The following is a 16,893-nucleotide window of genomic DNA, read 5'->3' on the forward strand; positions in this document are numbered from 1 at the left end:
TTCAATTTTAAATAAAAAAGGAAACATTTGGTTGTTTTGGAATAAACACTTTCCAACACCAACTGTGGTATCCATGTCAAATCAGATGATAACAGTCAACATTAGAGGCAATCTGGTTTCTGGAGTTTATGTCCATGTTGGTGCAGTGCAAAAAAGATTTTTTATGGTATGAGATGGAAGTGATAAGTGATTTAAATCTACCTTGTCTTGCTATTGGTGACTTCAATGCCATCACAACAGCAGGGGAAAAAGTTGGAGGAAGGCCTGCTAATACAATAAATATGCTTGAGTTCAATACTTGTTTAGACAAATGTGAACTGCAGCAAGCTCCAAAATCTGGATGTGAATATACTTGGTCAAATTGTCACCATGGTGCTAGAAGGATTCTGGACAGAGCAGTATTTAATAAGCCGTGGCTTCAAAAACATGAAGGTTGGGGATATAAAGTTGGAATGAGAATAACATCTGATCATTCTCCACTTTTGGGTGGGTGTGCTAACTGTCCTAAACCAAAAAATGTTCCACAAAAATTTCAAAAAATTTGGATTGAACATCCTGGTTTTATGGAAGTAGTCACTAAATGTTGGTCTACAAATATAGAAGGTGATCCAGCTTTTGTATTTCAGAGCAAATTAAAAAATCTAAAGAAGGTGTTAGTAGAATGGAATTGGAAAGTTTTTGGTAATGTAAATGAGCAAATCAAAGAAGCTGAAAAAGAAGTTCAAGTTGCAATGCAGATATCTGATGCTAATCCCCTTAATGAAAAGCTCTTGGACAACTTAGTGAAAGCTGAAAACAATTTAAATTCAAAAGAAGTGCAGTTAAGTACAATGAAGAAACTGAAAGCTAGAACCAAATGGTTCCAAGAAGGGTCTGCCAACACAAGCTTCTTTCATACCAATTTGAAGGTAAGGCAAGCTAGAAATTTTATTACTGAATTGGAGAATAGCAACAATAAAATTATCACAGATCAAGGAAAAATTGCAGAAATTCTCATTAATTACTTTGAGGAAAAATTCAAGTTTAAGGAAGTGGATATCTCAGACTCATTACTTGAAGTAATTCCAAATGCAATAACAGCAGATGATCAAGTTATGTTGGATGCGGTTCCATCTACTGAAGAAATAAAGCAAATTTTATTTGAAATGGATCCAGATAGTTCCCCAGGGCCAGATGGTTCCTCTGGTAGTTTTTATAGAGCATGTTGGCAAGTAATTCAAAATGATGTAGTAAATGCAGTTCAATTTTGTTGGAGAAGGAGGTTTATTCCAATAGGCTTAAATTCTAATTTTCCAAGTGCTTCTGCCAAAGGTTGAAGGTGCAATATCTCCACATCAATATAGACCAATTGGTCTCAGTAATGTAAGCTTTAAAATTTTCACCAAAATCATCACAGCAAGAATGTCAAGTCTTATGAATAAACTCATTTCTCCCCAGCAAGCAGCATGCATTAAAGGGAGAAATATACAAGACCAAATAGTTCTTGCTTCTGAGATGATTAATGAAATGAAGAAGAAAAGAATAAGTGGTAACATTGGACTCAAATTGGACACATCCTAGGCTTATGATTCTGTAAGTTGGAAGTTCTTATTTCAGGTATTAATCAAATATGGTTTTTCAGATACATGGTGCTATGCACTTTATTTGAATCTGCAAAAGTCTCAGTTATGATAAATGGTGGACCTAATGGCTTCTTCTCAGTAGGTAGAGGGTTAAGACAAGGATACCCTCTATATCCAATACTTTTTGTGCTTATGGAAGATGTCCTTAGTAGAAACATATCTAAAATGGTAGCTGAAGGCAAGATAAGTCCAATTGTAATAAGGAATGAAATTCATCCTTCTCATATGTTCTTTGTTGATGATGTGTTTATCTTTTGCAATGGAGCAAAGAAAAGCATTCAAAATATAATGAAACTTTTAGAAGAATACCAGAAAAGCTCAGGTCAAGTAATAAATAAAAGTAAAAGCAAGTTATTTATGGATGGAACAACTGCAGCAAGGACAATGCAAATTAAGGAAATGGTGCAAATGAAAGTAAGCACTCTACCTAACAAATACTTGGGAGTAATTTTACAATATGGCAGAGTAAAAATTTCAACAGTATGGCCAATGGTGGAGCTGATGCAAAAGAAATTGGCTACTTGGAAAGGAAAATTGTTGTCATTTAATGATAGATTGGTACTCACAAAATTAGTACTTTGCATTGTACCAATTTATAGTATGTCAGTATATAAGTGGCCAAAATCAGTAATTAAAATTTGTGAGAGAATAATTAGAAACTTTTTATGGTCTGGTGATGGTGAAACTAGAAAATACAAAACTCTTGCATGGAAGAAGGTCTGCTCCCCTTTTAGCGAAGGAGATCTTGGAATACAAAGATTGAAAGTTCTCAATAAAGCATTACTGATGAAGATTCTATGGAGAATAATAAACTCTGAAGCAGAATGGGCTCTATTTATCAAGGCTAAATTCCAAGACAAACAGAATCAATAAGAATAACTAGCAACTTTCATCATTTGGCCATGTCTAAAATGGGCCTGGAATCACTTGAAGGAGAACATAAGATGGTGTCTTGGAGATGGACATAAGATATCTATTTGGTTTGATTTCTGGATTAGTAATTTACCCCTTATAGAAGAAGTTGGTTACACTGACTATGTTAAAGCTCACATCAACATGAAGGTGTCAGATTTAATCATTAAGGGAGATGGAATGTACCTGAGCAGATCAAACAAATGCTTTCAACTTACACTTTACCTGAAATTGGTATTGGAAGAGATAACTTAATATGGAAAGGAGAAATAAAAGGTAATTTCACAACTTCCTCTGCAATCAATTTAGTGAGAAATAAATAACATCCTCTGCATTGCTATAAATACATATGGAATTCATACTTACATCCTACTATATCAAGCAATATTTGGAAAATTATCCAAGGAATATATGTTGATGACTCAGTAATGGTTGAAAGAGGGTATTAATTGGCTTCAAGGTGCTGCATTTGTGAAGAAGACCAAGATAATATGCATCATTTAATGTGGGAGTGCAAATTCAGTAAAGAGATTTGGAGATGGATATGTTCTGTATTTAAATTCAAAATTCCAAAATCTTTTGAAGAAGTGTGGAATAATGCAAAAGGTAAAAGTCCATTTATGAGAGAATGCTGGATTATTGATGGTTGTGAAATTTTAAAAGAGCTATGGTTTCAGAAAAACAAGATGTTGTTTGAGCAAGTTAAGCCTAATATTCAAAACTTTAAGGGCAGAATCAAAAAGACAGTATATGAAGGAGGGTTCAGAATCAAAAGTCACAAATGGGATAGTGACAATAATAACCAGGTAATTCTCTTCTTTAATCTGGGACCAAGAAAAACTAAATTTCAATGCATTAAACCTTGCTTCTGGATACCACCAAGTACTGGCTTTATTATGTTTTGCTGTGATGGAGCATCCATTGGAAATCCACGAGCTGCTGCTTTTGGTGTAGTAATAAGAGATCACTTGAGTCAAGTGTTGGGAGTCATCTCTGGAGGAATTGGAATTGCTATTAATTACATTGCAGAAGTATATGCAATCATTTGTGCAGTAGAGTTGGAAGTAGAATAAAAGATACAAGATGTAATTCTTAACTCAGAGTCCAAAACAGTTATATCTGAATTTGCAGCAAATAAGATGCCATGGTTTGTTAAAATAAGATGGCAGAAGGCAATAAATAATATCCACTCAATCAAATTCTGGCACAGTTTCAGGGAGATTAATTTTGCTGCAGATACAGCTGCAAGAAGAGGTGCTAGATTGGCAGCAGGTTAAAGGCAAATCTTTTATGGAAGACCAAGCTTCTTAGCAAGAATAGAGGTACCAAATGTTGAGTATTACAGATTTTTCTAAATTTGACTTTTAAAGCCTATGTAGTTGGCTTTCTTTTTCTGATATTTGTCTTGTAATCTTTCAAAAACAATTTTCTTATAAAATATATAAAATGTGATTCAGAAAAATAAAATAAAAAAAAATGAAATTGTTGTTTGTACAATTGTGTAGATCTCTTTAGTACTTTCCAGTAAGATAAAATTTGTAAAATTCCAAGGAACAATTTTTTTAGATATGCTTTATTCTAGTTTGCTTGCCAATTATATCCCAGAAAAAATATGATAATAAAGAGTTATAGTAATTTTACTAAAAGGGAGAGGCATTTCCGGTTTTTTAATAGTAAACATTTCCAATATTTTTATCAAATTGCACATTTTTGTTAGGTTACAATTTACAAAGAAAAATGGCCATAAAAGGGACTTCCTCCCTTCGGACCCTCCGGTCGGTCGTCTCAATAAACTTCAGCCCAGTTACTACAAGCAAAAAATCGGCCTAAAGGACCTTATCACCAGTCTAGCATACTTTGTCCTATACACAAAAAGAAATCCCCAAAATCAAAAATCTACAGAAAACAAACAAAATTGATTAAAGCCCTAGATTTTAAATTAAAAGGGTTTTTTCCTCACCTTGTCAGAAACATCTACAATTTTTTTACCTCTTAAAAAAATTGCAAAGAAAAACCACAAATTGATGAAGTGAAGTATGGGCGCAACAACAACAACAATAACAGATATAAAGAGACAAAGAAAGAATAGTATAGATAGAGAATCTCCACCAGAGATAAAGGAGGTCTATTTGATTGTCATGTTTAACGACTTCGATTATACTTCTCGGGAGTAGGAAGTTGGAGGAGTAATGGTGGGGAGAAGGAAAAGCTGTGGAGAATGGAGTGAGAGGAGAGGGGTTTTTTTTGGTAGCTGGAGAGTGTTAAGATTTAGGGTTCGAAATTACTATGGGGGTCGTCGGAAAGTCTGAAGTTTTTATTGTATTTCAAGAGACTTTTTAAATTACACGTTAGTATTGTGAGAGTTTGGAAAAATCTTTTAAAATCCCGTTAACCGTGGGAGAGTTTGAGAGAATTTGTCAAACATCCTAAAAATTCCTGTTAGTCGTGGGGGTCTTTGAAATTCCTGTTAGTCTCAAAACCCTAAATTTTGGGGGAGTTTAATTTTTTTAGAGATTTCTAGAGAGTTTGTGTATATTTTTTGGCTTGGTGAGCAATGAAGAGATTTTGGGAGAGAGCTTGGTGAAGGAGGGATAATATGTTTGAGCTTTATGTATGGGTTTCACTTCTTTTTTTTTTAATTTACTTTTCCATTTTTTATGGATCAACGATAATCATTTTTGTATTTATTCATTGGATGATTATGGTCTTAAGTTTGACGATATTGTGTTTGAGTATATATATAATCTCATTTATTTGCAAGATCAATATTTGATTGAGGAGAAAAATGATTTTACTGTATCTATATGATGTTGAAGTAGATAATATTTCGATTGCACCAATGTTATTTGTTCATCTGCATTACCTTGTTCCCTCTATCAACTACTTATAAAATTATTCTTATCAATCAAGCATAGATTTATGTATCCATAAACACTCATCTTCACAAAAGGGGTACTTAACCATAATTTTTTTATGTTGGGGTATATGACCTCCATAAATTTATGTTTACATTTTGACAGTTAGGTCTATAGACACTGGTTCTATACACGGTGAAACGTACAAGTTATAGTTCCTCTGCAATTTGCCTCTCAATCGCTTTTTAATAATCAGACTTTGTGTTGTTCCTAGTTCTGAAAGTATTTTTTTTGGTTTGAAACGTTAATAATCTTCCTGATTATTGTTCATGGCAATTACGAGCAAGGTTTTGCCTCAAACTGCTAATCTTCTTGATCTAACTCCATAATCCCGTTGGTGAACTTATGACGATGTTGTTTTCCTAAATGTATCCTAGAACATGAATGCATTGAACTGCTCAACCCTTGGCCCCTAACCAAAATTCTGAAAATTTATGGTGAAAAAGCAATGTAAATACTTTCAATATCAAGTGTAGTTTTTTTTCCCTAGTGAATATACATCTTATTTTTAGCTCGACAACTCAATTGTAATGCTTATACATTGTTCGTTTGTTTATTAGTCGTCATAATATGGATAATTATAGATAAATTAGTGTCACTAGTAACCATTTTGAACTTTTCATATTTTCATAGAGTGTGTCATCTATTTTCATAGAAATTATCTATATTGTACACACAATGATCTTATTAGCTCCCCAACTGATCACCCTTATGCTTATTAGATCAGTATAAAAAGTTATAATATTTTCTTTAAGTTGTTTGGAGTGTCATTAGAACTTGAACATATGTATAATATATGGGTGTACAAGCATGATTTGGGTACATGTCCTATCAGTTAACAGTTTGATTGATTAGACACTCCCAATATTGATTTTTCTTTTGCTTGAAAGATAGTTTATATAAGTACTATTATCATTAATTCCGTAGCTAATTTTTTAGTCTTTCAGTAAATACTGATTTGTAATTCATTAGATGCACAATTCAGTTCCTATAGGTATACACATGTTGTAATTCTCTTTTTTTTTCCCACCACATAATGGACAACCAAGAGACCTAAAAAACAACAACAAGAAGAATCCGTATACAATCAATGGACCGAAGAAGGGACTGATGAATTATTGAAATTATTGGTAGAAGCTACACTTCAGCGTCGAAAAGACAAGAATGGATCATTTACTAATAAGACCACAGAGACCAAAATATTACCAAAACTTAACCAGATATGTCAATGTAACAAAACTTATGAGAACTTTAAAGAAAGACGTAAATAGTTCAAAAATAGATTGAGTCAGTACAAGGAAATATTTAATTCTAGTTCTGGATTCGGTTGGAGAGACGATTTAAAAATGATTGACGGAACTGAAAAAATGTGGAACAATTACCTGGAGCTATGTGTATGTTATTTGCTGACAACTATCTTATTTTTGATATATACATAGGTCGAATATATGGTTTATTTGTTTTTGATTTGTGTCAACAGGGCCAACCAACTCATAATCACCTTAGGGTAAAAAATGGTAGAGACTATAGGGACTTGCTTCTTGTTTTGGGGAACAAATGTGCAGCTGGAAAAGTAACAACTGACCTCACTCAAGATGGTACAAGTGCTAGAATTTCTACAGAGGAAGATGAACAACAAGAGGATGACGAAGATGCTAATGGTACTCATACAAAATAATATGATAATGTTTTTGGCATAGCATATTAACCGTATTCCTAGGTGGAAAATAGTGAACTAGAAACGATGGTTCCAAGATATGGATACCGACAAAATTCATACCCAAAAGACAGTTCCAAGGAAAAGAGAAAGAAATGACAATAATGATTCTTCTGCATCTTCAACTCCTATAGGCCAATCAGAGTACATTGAAAAGTTGATTATAAGCAACTCATCAACTGCTTCTACTAATGAGTCAATGCATGTTATCGTTGTGGAAAATGTTAAAGAAAGAGAAGATCACAAAATTGAAAAGGAAATTTATAGACTTGAAACGGATAAGATGGAGAATGAACTATAAATATTTTGTATGCCATGTCGGGAATTATGTTGGAAGAGAAGCTCAAAGTGATTGAAATGCTCGATAGAAATCACAAGAAGAACATATTTAGACGTTTGACTGCCGAAGAGAGAAAATTGTGCCTCGAAGTTAACAGAATGAACTTGATAATATATTCGCAACATACTATTCTTTGCGAGCAACTTTCAAAATTACAAACTTGGTCATATGTCTACTCGTTTATTTTTATTTATGCTTGCTTTTAAACTATTACTACTTGCTTGGTTGTGTTCTATTTTGCTAATTATGACTTTATTTTCTAACATTGGTTAAGATTTTTTTTTTTTTGAGTATCTTGTTTGGTTATGATTTTACGAAATTGACATCTTTATTGTTATATATTATTTTGATAATCGGTTGTGTTTTATTTTGCTAATTATGACTTTATTTTCTAATATTGGTTAAGATTTTTTTTTTTTTTTTGAGTATCTTGTTTGGTTATGATTTTATGAATTGACATCTTTGTTGTTATATATCATTTTGATAATGGAATCTATGCACCAACATGCTTATTTTCATACATGTAAGCTTATTTAAGGATGATTCTGAACAAATGTATGTTTATTTATGTTTTTTTTACTAGGAATTACTGGTTGATCCAGTTTTTCATGACCCGGTTAATGACTAGTCCACCAGTGAAACTAATTTACTCGCTAGTCCAATTTTTTTTTTTTTTGGACCAGATTATTTACTAGCTGGTCCGAAAACTTTGTGGAGATTATAAAGTGTGTTTTCTAAATACCTAAAACACCCTTCCAGATCTAACTAGTATCGATACATATGTTAACATGTATTGATATGTAGTAACATATGTAGTATGTAGTATCAATACATATTAATATGTTACTACATATGTAGTAGTAATATATGTAGTATCTAGTATCAACACATGTTAATATGTTACTACATATGTAGTATCAATACATAACATAACACATATTGGTATGTAATATCGATACATTACAATATCAATGCATAACATATTGATACTACATATGTAGTATCAATGTTGTAGTATCAATACATAACATATTAATATGCAGTAACATATGTAGTATCAATACATAACATAACACATATTGGTATGTAGTGATGCTTATGGAGAGCATAAAAGAGGGTTTTACATAGTACTATATGTTAGGGTTAGCAGAGTAATTTTACTCTTTTCAAACCTTTTTTGGACTAGCGAGTAAATAACTTCTCCCGCTGGACTAGCCATTAAACCGGGTCGGATTTAGTGGACTAAACATCAAAGTTTTTTTTTTTTTTAATGTGAGCATGTCGGATTCAGAGTTATCTATCGAAGATCAGGCACTGATACAGAAGAAAAAGACAATGCCGACGATGAAGAAGATGAATTATCCATAACTTTAAATATACTATCAACGGTTCATTCATAGTTAATGTATATAATTAAGCAATTACAATACATGTAATGTAAATATGTTGAACGACCAGTAAGACGACCAGTTACTGCTTTTAAATAAAACTATATATTATAATGAGAGTTCTGAATGAAGACCCGGAAGGATTTCGACAGAGTATAGGATGTATCCTAATGTGTTTCAAAAACTTTGGTATATTATTCGGGAGACAACATCGACTCGTGATACAAAATGTGTTTCTGTTGAAGAAATGCTCGATACATTTTTACTTGTCATTTGCCAGGGTGAACGATGATGTAAAATACGTGGCACATCTGATCGCTCTCGATAGACAGTTAGTATAAAGATCAACAGGATGTTACGAGCTTTAAATGAAATAGCTCTGCGGATGATGGCCAAACCAACAAACACAACACCGGCTAAAATACAAAAGAGCACATGATTTTATCCTTACTTTAAGGTAATGAAAAAAATATATAAATTGTTGTTGAAAAATGTTAGCATGTTAACTTATTGGTGAATTGAAAATTTTAAGGATTGTATTGGAGCTATGGATGGTACACATATCCCATCAATGGTAAAGCGTAGGAATGCAGTCATTTTTCGAAATCGTCATGAAATTATAACTCAAAACGTATTAACGGCTTGCAACTTCGACTTGGAGTTTATATATGTGCTGAGCGGATTAAAGGATCTGCTCATGATTCAAAAATACTTAATGATGCAATGACAAGGAGAAATAGACTTCCAATCCCTCAAGGTATTTTTAGAATAGCTAGCATGTAGTACATATTGTGCATGTCAAAGTTTGTTTTACTATACTATGCGTGGGTTTAGAAAAAAGTTCGGTGACACGTACGGTTTGTTTGGTTTTTTTTTTGACAAAATTTGTTGTGTTTTAATTAGGTAAATATTACTTGGCGGACTATGGGTTTGGCCAGCGTTATCACCATTCCGTGTACAGGTTAGCACCATTTGAAAAAACCGGCGATACAGGTTAGCACCATTTCGTGGCTAGCGTTATCATGTACACGAATTTGGTGGTGTCGGTAATCATGCTCAAAATGCAGAAGAATTACTTATGTTAACGCTTCTTTAAGGAACATAGTTGAAAGATTATTCGGTGTTTTAAGTCCCATTTCACAAATTTTTAAGTCTCAACCTCCATTTCCATATCAAGTGCAAGCAGAGCTAATGACAACTTATAATGGATTACACAATTTCTTGAGAAAGGAATATCGCACCGATGAATTTCTTGTTGGAGAAGATGACCAAACAATATCGATACTCATAAATGACGATGTAGAAGTTTTATCACAAACTCAAGAAGTTAATGCATGAAGGGATGATATAACAAACACTATGTGGTCTGATGTCCGTGACCAGAGGGATTTGGAATTTTATGGAAAGCACCATTAAAATGAATACACTATGTAGTCTGATGTCTGTCCAATATTACGAGAATCTCAATAGTTGGTTTTGGATACGACATGAGCAGTGAATGCTGTAATATTTGTTGTCTACATCAAAATATTGCAAATTCTCTGGGATTTAAATATATCAAAATCCTCCAAACTCTTTCACGACTAGCCCCATGTATATTTAGGTATACACTATGAAGATAGATGGCTAGGATTTTATGAAATCCATGGCTCACAAATCGTTGTCTAAGTCAACGAAAATGTTACCATCCACACATGCGAGTGGCACGCATGAATTATTTTTTGTTGCTAATAGTAACAAGAACAAGTTGTTGCGAGTTTAGCAACAACAACTGTCTGTTGCTAAACTTTAGAAATTATTTTGTCTGTTGCTAATTTTAGTTGTTATATCTTTAATTTGGTGTAGTGCAATAACTTAATGGTTAATCGATATGAAAAAAACTGTTCCAAATTTATGAAGTGAAAAATTGGGTATCAAATCACGATATGGTGATATGAAACTGTTTGTTGATCGGTGAACCAATTGATTACTAACCCACATGGGTTTCAAACCTGACAACTAAGATTTGTGTAGGTAAGAGCTTAACAGCTGTGCCATACTTTGGTAATCTATATTATAAGAAAATGTTGCCTCTGTCTTGAAACAAATCCACTGTCGAAAACATGTGGGACAAATCCGAACGTCCATATATATATATATATAGTAAGATTTTAATATTTTGTAGGGCAAAGATTATGTGATAGCCCTAGCTTACTTGACCCTTATGTCGTGGCCCTAGCTTACATGACTCTAACTCTTAGGTGCATACTCCTTAGTACATACCGCGTTAATTAAGACGATATTAGAAAATTCATACCCTAACTGACTAGCTCTATCACCATTGATTAAGCAAGATAGAAACTAAAGTTGAACGGAGGTTATTGTGTGGTGAGTTGGTGATCTCCACCGTCTTCTTGCTGAGGTATATTCTCTCTGATCTTTTTCTTTCTCTCAGTTTTCGATTTCATCTTTCTCATGGTTACAAAAGGTGAAATTGGGGATATTATATAGTAACACAATCATATTGCGCCTTCATTCCCTTTTATTTGTTTTCATTGAACTCATCTGCATTGTTGTTAGTGGATTTAGGTGTGCATAGTGGATCGTGTTTTTCCTAAAATTTATGTTGGTATCCACTTACAAGAGTTCATATTTCTTATAAGGAGCGATTCGATTAACCCAACAAGCTAAATCAGTTCTTGTAGATGGTGGATTTTCGACAAAGGTTAAAATCGTAAAACCATAATTATGCATGCTCCTGATCCAACAATCAGATGAGTATTGAGGCTCATGTCTCTCATCGAAGCATGAAATATCATGCCACAAGAATCTCTGACTGAGAATACTGTCTCTCAGAGTATATGTAGGTGTGTAGTCTCTCAGCTGAGGCAACGACATATCTCATAAATACTGAGCAATTTCAGTAATCACTTCCGCAAAGAATCGAAATGATTGGACGGATCCTAGATGTATTACTCACTAGTACAGAGCATTAACGTCTTCAGGATGTCGCAATATTCCCTGACTTTATAGAATAAACATTCAAATTGAACGTTCTGCTTCAGCTAGCTCATACCTCGACTTTCGAATAGTTATAATTCTCCTAGACAACATGCCTGCTAGTATAGAGCCATCAATTAATTATTTCTACTTGCAAGATTCATCAATTGAATTCCTAGAAAATATTCTTTTGTACAATGTTTCGTTACTTCAATTTATGGTTATTCCCAGCAGAATTTCATGGGTTAGTAATAAATATTCAACGTACGGGCATCTGAGCCACCATCGAGTAAGCCCCGAGAAAATGGTGCAAATGTATTCAACAATAAATGCACTAACGAGCACCTAAATGCACGAATGAACATTCAATAACACGAAGGAACGATAAAACCGTAGAGAAAATAATAATAATAAAATACTTAAAAGAGGCGTCTAAGGGGACTCAGCCCACCGGCCGGCCGGTCACGCCGCCGTGGTCGGTCCCACGCTTCTCCCTTTATTTTATCATATTTTATTATTTTTCCTTGACCCATGAAAATCCCTTCAATTTATGAAACTCCTCTGTTTCATGGTATTTCCTTCACATTAAGGAAATTATATAAAAATTACAAAAAATTAGGAAAGGTGTCACGTGACCGTGGTCACTAGCCGGCCGACCATGCCCTAGCCGTGACCGGTCCCACACCTTGTAATTCCTTATTTTATTAATTTTTTCCATCATCTCATGGAAATTCCTTAATCCTACGAAACTCCTTTGTTTCATGGTATTTCCTTCACATTAAAGATATTATATAAAAATTACATAAAATTAGGAAAGGTGTCACGGGACCGTGGTCACTAGCCGGCCGACCATGCCCTAGTCGTGACTTGTCCCACACCTTGTAATTCCTTATTTTATTAATTATTTTCATCATCTCATGGAAATCCCTTAATTTCATGATATTTCCTTCAAATCATAAAAATAATATAAATTAGGGGAGACTCACGGGACCGGGTCCTAGCCGGCCGACCATGCCCAAGCCGGTCCCACACGCCCTTATTTTATTATTTGTTTCCCTCATCTCATGTAAACTCCTTCACTTCAAGGAAACTCCTTGATTTCATGATATTTCCCTAAAATCATGAAAATAATATAAAATTAGGAAAAGTGTTATGGGACCGGGCTCATTGGCAGGCCGACCATGCCTTGGCCATAGCCGGTCCCACACTTCATCATTCCTTCATTTTATAATTATTATTTCCTTCATCTTATGAAGTTTCCCCAGTTTCAGCAAAATCCTTGATTTCTTCATATTTTCTCAAAATGTTGCTCAAACGCACATCAGAAAATATCAAAATTCTCAGGACTAAGACGCGGACACTTCGGCGACGTGAGCATGTTACCTTGACCGACCAAGGTTGGATCTTTGGCTTGCAAGAGGCTGGTCCCATACTTTTTCATCATTTGACCTAACTTGTTCACATCAGGTTCAAACTCTTCCAAACAATTTTGGAATTTCATAAAACGATCGTCAGTCGATCCCGTGACCAACCAGGGCCGGTTTCATGGCCCCTTGGTCGGTCCTTCATCTCTTCGTAATTTATTAGGTTTTATCACCTAAGGTTCGGACGAACATTATTTGAATAAATGATTAAACCAACATTTAATCATCTTTTCACCAATTGGTCTTCAAGAGACTTTGGTACTTTGTTCACTCGAGCATCTGGGCGCTACATGGTCGATCCATCATCCTATGTAGCCGGTCCCTCCTTCACTCTGTGGTTGATTTTCAATAAATCATCAATTGATCAGCAATTGATCAAAATTAGGGTTTCGAATCCAAAGCTCTGCAAAATATAATTCTGAGCAGATTCAAACACTAATAATTTTACGTTGATCCCGTGATCAACATTCTAATACTCGGTTCCAGTATTTTAAATTAATATTTTATTTGGTCATGTTGCCAATAATTCATCAAACGAGCAACATTCGTTCAAATGAGCAATATTTGCTCACTAAGGAATATTGGTTCAACTATCAATATTCAAGTATTCATCAAGTGAGCAATATTTGTTTACCTTAATTATCAACATTTATTCGACAATTATACTTCTGTCTCAACAAACACGTTCAATTCATGAGTCCCAGAAAATTTGTTCGACTCAACAATGCAAGGACTCATCTTCCCATGAAGTCAGCAACTGACTAACTAAATACACGTCTGCCTTGCAGACTCCACAATCACGAGACATCAATCGTGTCACATGGGGGATATTAACTAGGGTTTTGGTCTGGCGGCCTACGACACGTGTGTTCACCCACGATGAGAATGTGAACAAGTCGTGCAATCAGTTGGAGGAGTTAGCAAAGTAGTGGATGGAAAATCAACCAAGTCTCCGCACGATGGGCAACTGGTTTTAACACGATTTCCATTTCCCCACTCTTTGACTCCAACAACTGTCACACTTTATGGGATCAAGGTGTTTACAATTCTTGCAATATAAATAAGTCTCTGAATCATGATTGGGAACAAACATTTTTTCGTAAAAACAGACAATTCTCGTCTTTCGTCTACACGAACTCATCGTCTTAACAATTACTCTCAACTGAGTAAACTCAATCATCCAGAAATTATTTTCACGCAAAATACACAACACATCAACAATCTTTGATCACCATTGATCTCACACATTTCTAAGCTTTCCTCCTACAGATCGACCCATCCTCTCTTGTGACCGAATTGACTCTGGAACGACCATTGTCTTGGTTTAGGCCGGAGTCCTACAGATTGATCTCTTGAACTTAAAGCACTCCCTTCTTGCAGTGCATCTGTGTGTGGTTAAACATTTCGCTCGGTTCAAGGAGTCTCCTCCGCATGGTCGTCTCCTCAATTCCGTAAAAACCAGCAAATCGTTTTTCCCCATCTACAATTCTTTTCAATGTATTATCAATGAAAACAAAGATCCAAAGAAACAAAAGAAAGATGATTCAATAATGTGGAAAGCCGCTTCAATGAATACCAATAAGTCCAGTTAGCTTGAGACTAATCGGCACTTGCAATACTAACGCAAAGCAATATACTTTGTCTACTTCTTCCAAGGTTGCAGCTTTACTGGTTAATAAGACTGAAAGCAGCACTAAAAGAGATTATAATGCATCCAAATAGAGGAGGATTGAAGAGAATTTCAGAATTGCATCCAAGTTTTATGCCCATGCAATATCCTCTTTCTTTTTCGAGATTGAAGGGCCACATCTAAGGAAGAGAAAAAAAATGAAGGATTGAAGGAACACCACGCATTTAGAATACAACAAAGGGAGAAAAAATGAAGGTCAAACTCTCACTCGAGGAGGTCGCCTAAGAGAGTCAGCATTTTTAGCACCTGTAAACTCCATACCGTAATATGTCGAGCACGAGGGATATTCGAAACCCAATCCTTAATGGATGCATTATGATAAGAAAGAATTTTAAGAAGAATTTGACAATCTAAATAAAAGCCTAAAAAAAGTTTCCCAAAACGTTATGAAGAAAAATAAACGATGTCTATCTTCTGTAACGAAAGCGGTGTAACTGGAAGGACGTACCCATAAAAAACGATTATTACTTTACTCCGTGCAAGACCCAAAATACTATTAGTTATAGCGTCTTTGGTTGAAAAATATGTGACTCAGTATTTTATCAATAACTATATATTTTATAGTGAATTACATAACTGTTATTTATTCACATGCCTTGGCTTCCTCTGTTCATTTGACAATGTAAAAGTGTATAATAATAGTATGTCTAATTTTGGTTACTCAACATGTATAACAACTCTATTATAGTAGGTCTTACGATACACTCAAGGTTCAAAATTCTAACGAGGATAGATGAACGTTCATGTGGTAAAGTGACAAAATAGTCAGAACAAGCTGAACTCCTTCCTAAGACAGAGTTGATAATCTGGGATGAAGCATCTCCGTCAAACTGACTTGCATTTGAAGCAGGCAATATAATTCAAGACATTATGACACCAGAGGTGATGATTCCTCTCAAACGGAACTATTTGGTGGAAAAACTGTGGTGATTGGCAGCGATTTTAGACATATTTCAAATTACAGAAGGGTTCAAGAGAAGATATCAGGGACGCGTCCATAAGCAGATCAAAACTGTGCGGTTGTTCAATGCGATCCAGAGACGAAAACAAAAATAAATCCACGGATTTGCAAAATGGGTTTTAGACGTCGGAAATGGTAAATTATCTGCAACTGCATTGCATGAATCAGAGGAAAATCCATGGATAGAACTTCAAAATGTTATGGTGATAAAAGATTGAACCACAGTCGTAGGTCAGGATGATACCTAGTTCTTTATTACCAAAGATATATACAAAAATGACCGCGATTTAACATGCAAATAGATTCTTAAAATAAAAAAAAAATCGTATCATGGTTCACGTTCTCACAAACTTGAATCATAGGATCTCTTTTGTTTTTTAAAATGAAGAGTAATTCTCCACAGACAAAAAAGATGTAGACACATGAAATATGAACCCCACCCCTAAGAGCTAGCACTATGGAGGGGTTCATCCCCTCCCTATTCCTCTCTATCCCTCAAAACCCCAAATATTCATGTGCTATAGTCTCCCAAATTCCTACTCATGTAGGGATATTCACCCCTTTCCCTACATGGGGGATTACATCTGATCCCGCTTGTAGGGAAGGAAAACCACACGGCAACTGAGTAGCCGTATAAATTTACGCTTTACGGATACTGAGTAGCCGTTTCAGAAAAAATATTTGCTTGACCTTTTCTCATTTACACCTCTCTCACACCCGATCCTAACCATCCATCATTAATAACGGTTCTATCTTCTCCACCGTCGAATCCCAACGGTCATTTTTTCAAAATCCTCTATAAATACCACTCTAATTCTCTATTCAAACCACACCAAATCAATTGATATCTTATTTTTCTTCTTCCTAGATCAATGGATTTCTTATTTCTCTTCTTTTTACTATACCTCTTTGATTTTCAAAATGGTTAATAATTTTGTTCAACAG

The 16,893-nt window shown here is 34.7% G+C and overlaps 2 protein-coding genes across 2 annotated transcripts; both read left to right on the forward strand.

Moving 5' to 3' along the window:
• The first annotated feature begins 1,625 nt into the window (after nt 1-1,625).
• Nucleotides 1,626-2,495, forward strand: LOC113360077. The gene has a single exon (XM_026603626.1). It carries the CDS (start codon nt 1,626-1,628, stop codon nt 2,493-2,495), a length of 870 nt encoding a protein of 289 aa, XP_026459411.1.
• Nucleotides 2,496-3,025: 530 nt separating this feature from the next.
• LOC113360078 lies at nt 3,026-3,607 on the forward strand. The gene has a single exon (XM_026603627.1). The coding sequence runs from the start codon at nt 3,026-3,028 to the stop codon at nt 3,605-3,607; it is 582 nt and encodes a 193-aa protein (XP_026459412.1).
• Nucleotides 3,608-16,893: the final 13,286 nt, after the last annotated feature.

Source organism: Papaver somniferum, chromosome 3, assembly GCF_003573695.1.
Source record: "Papaver somniferum cultivar HN1 chromosome 3, ASM357369v1, whole genome shotgun sequence".
In the NCBI taxonomy this organism is placed as follows: Eukaryota; Viridiplantae; Streptophyta; class Magnoliopsida; order Ranunculales; family Papaveraceae; genus Papaver; species Papaver somniferum.

Coding starts and splice junctions, on each gene's coding strand:
- LOC113360077 (XM_026603626.1), top strand. CDS start 1,626: ATGGTGCTATGCACTTTATTTGAATCTGCAAAAGTCTCAGTTATGATA.
- LOC113360078 (XM_026603627.1), top strand. CDS start 3,026: ATGCATCATTTAATGTGGGAGTGCAAATTCAGTAAAGAGATTTGGAGA.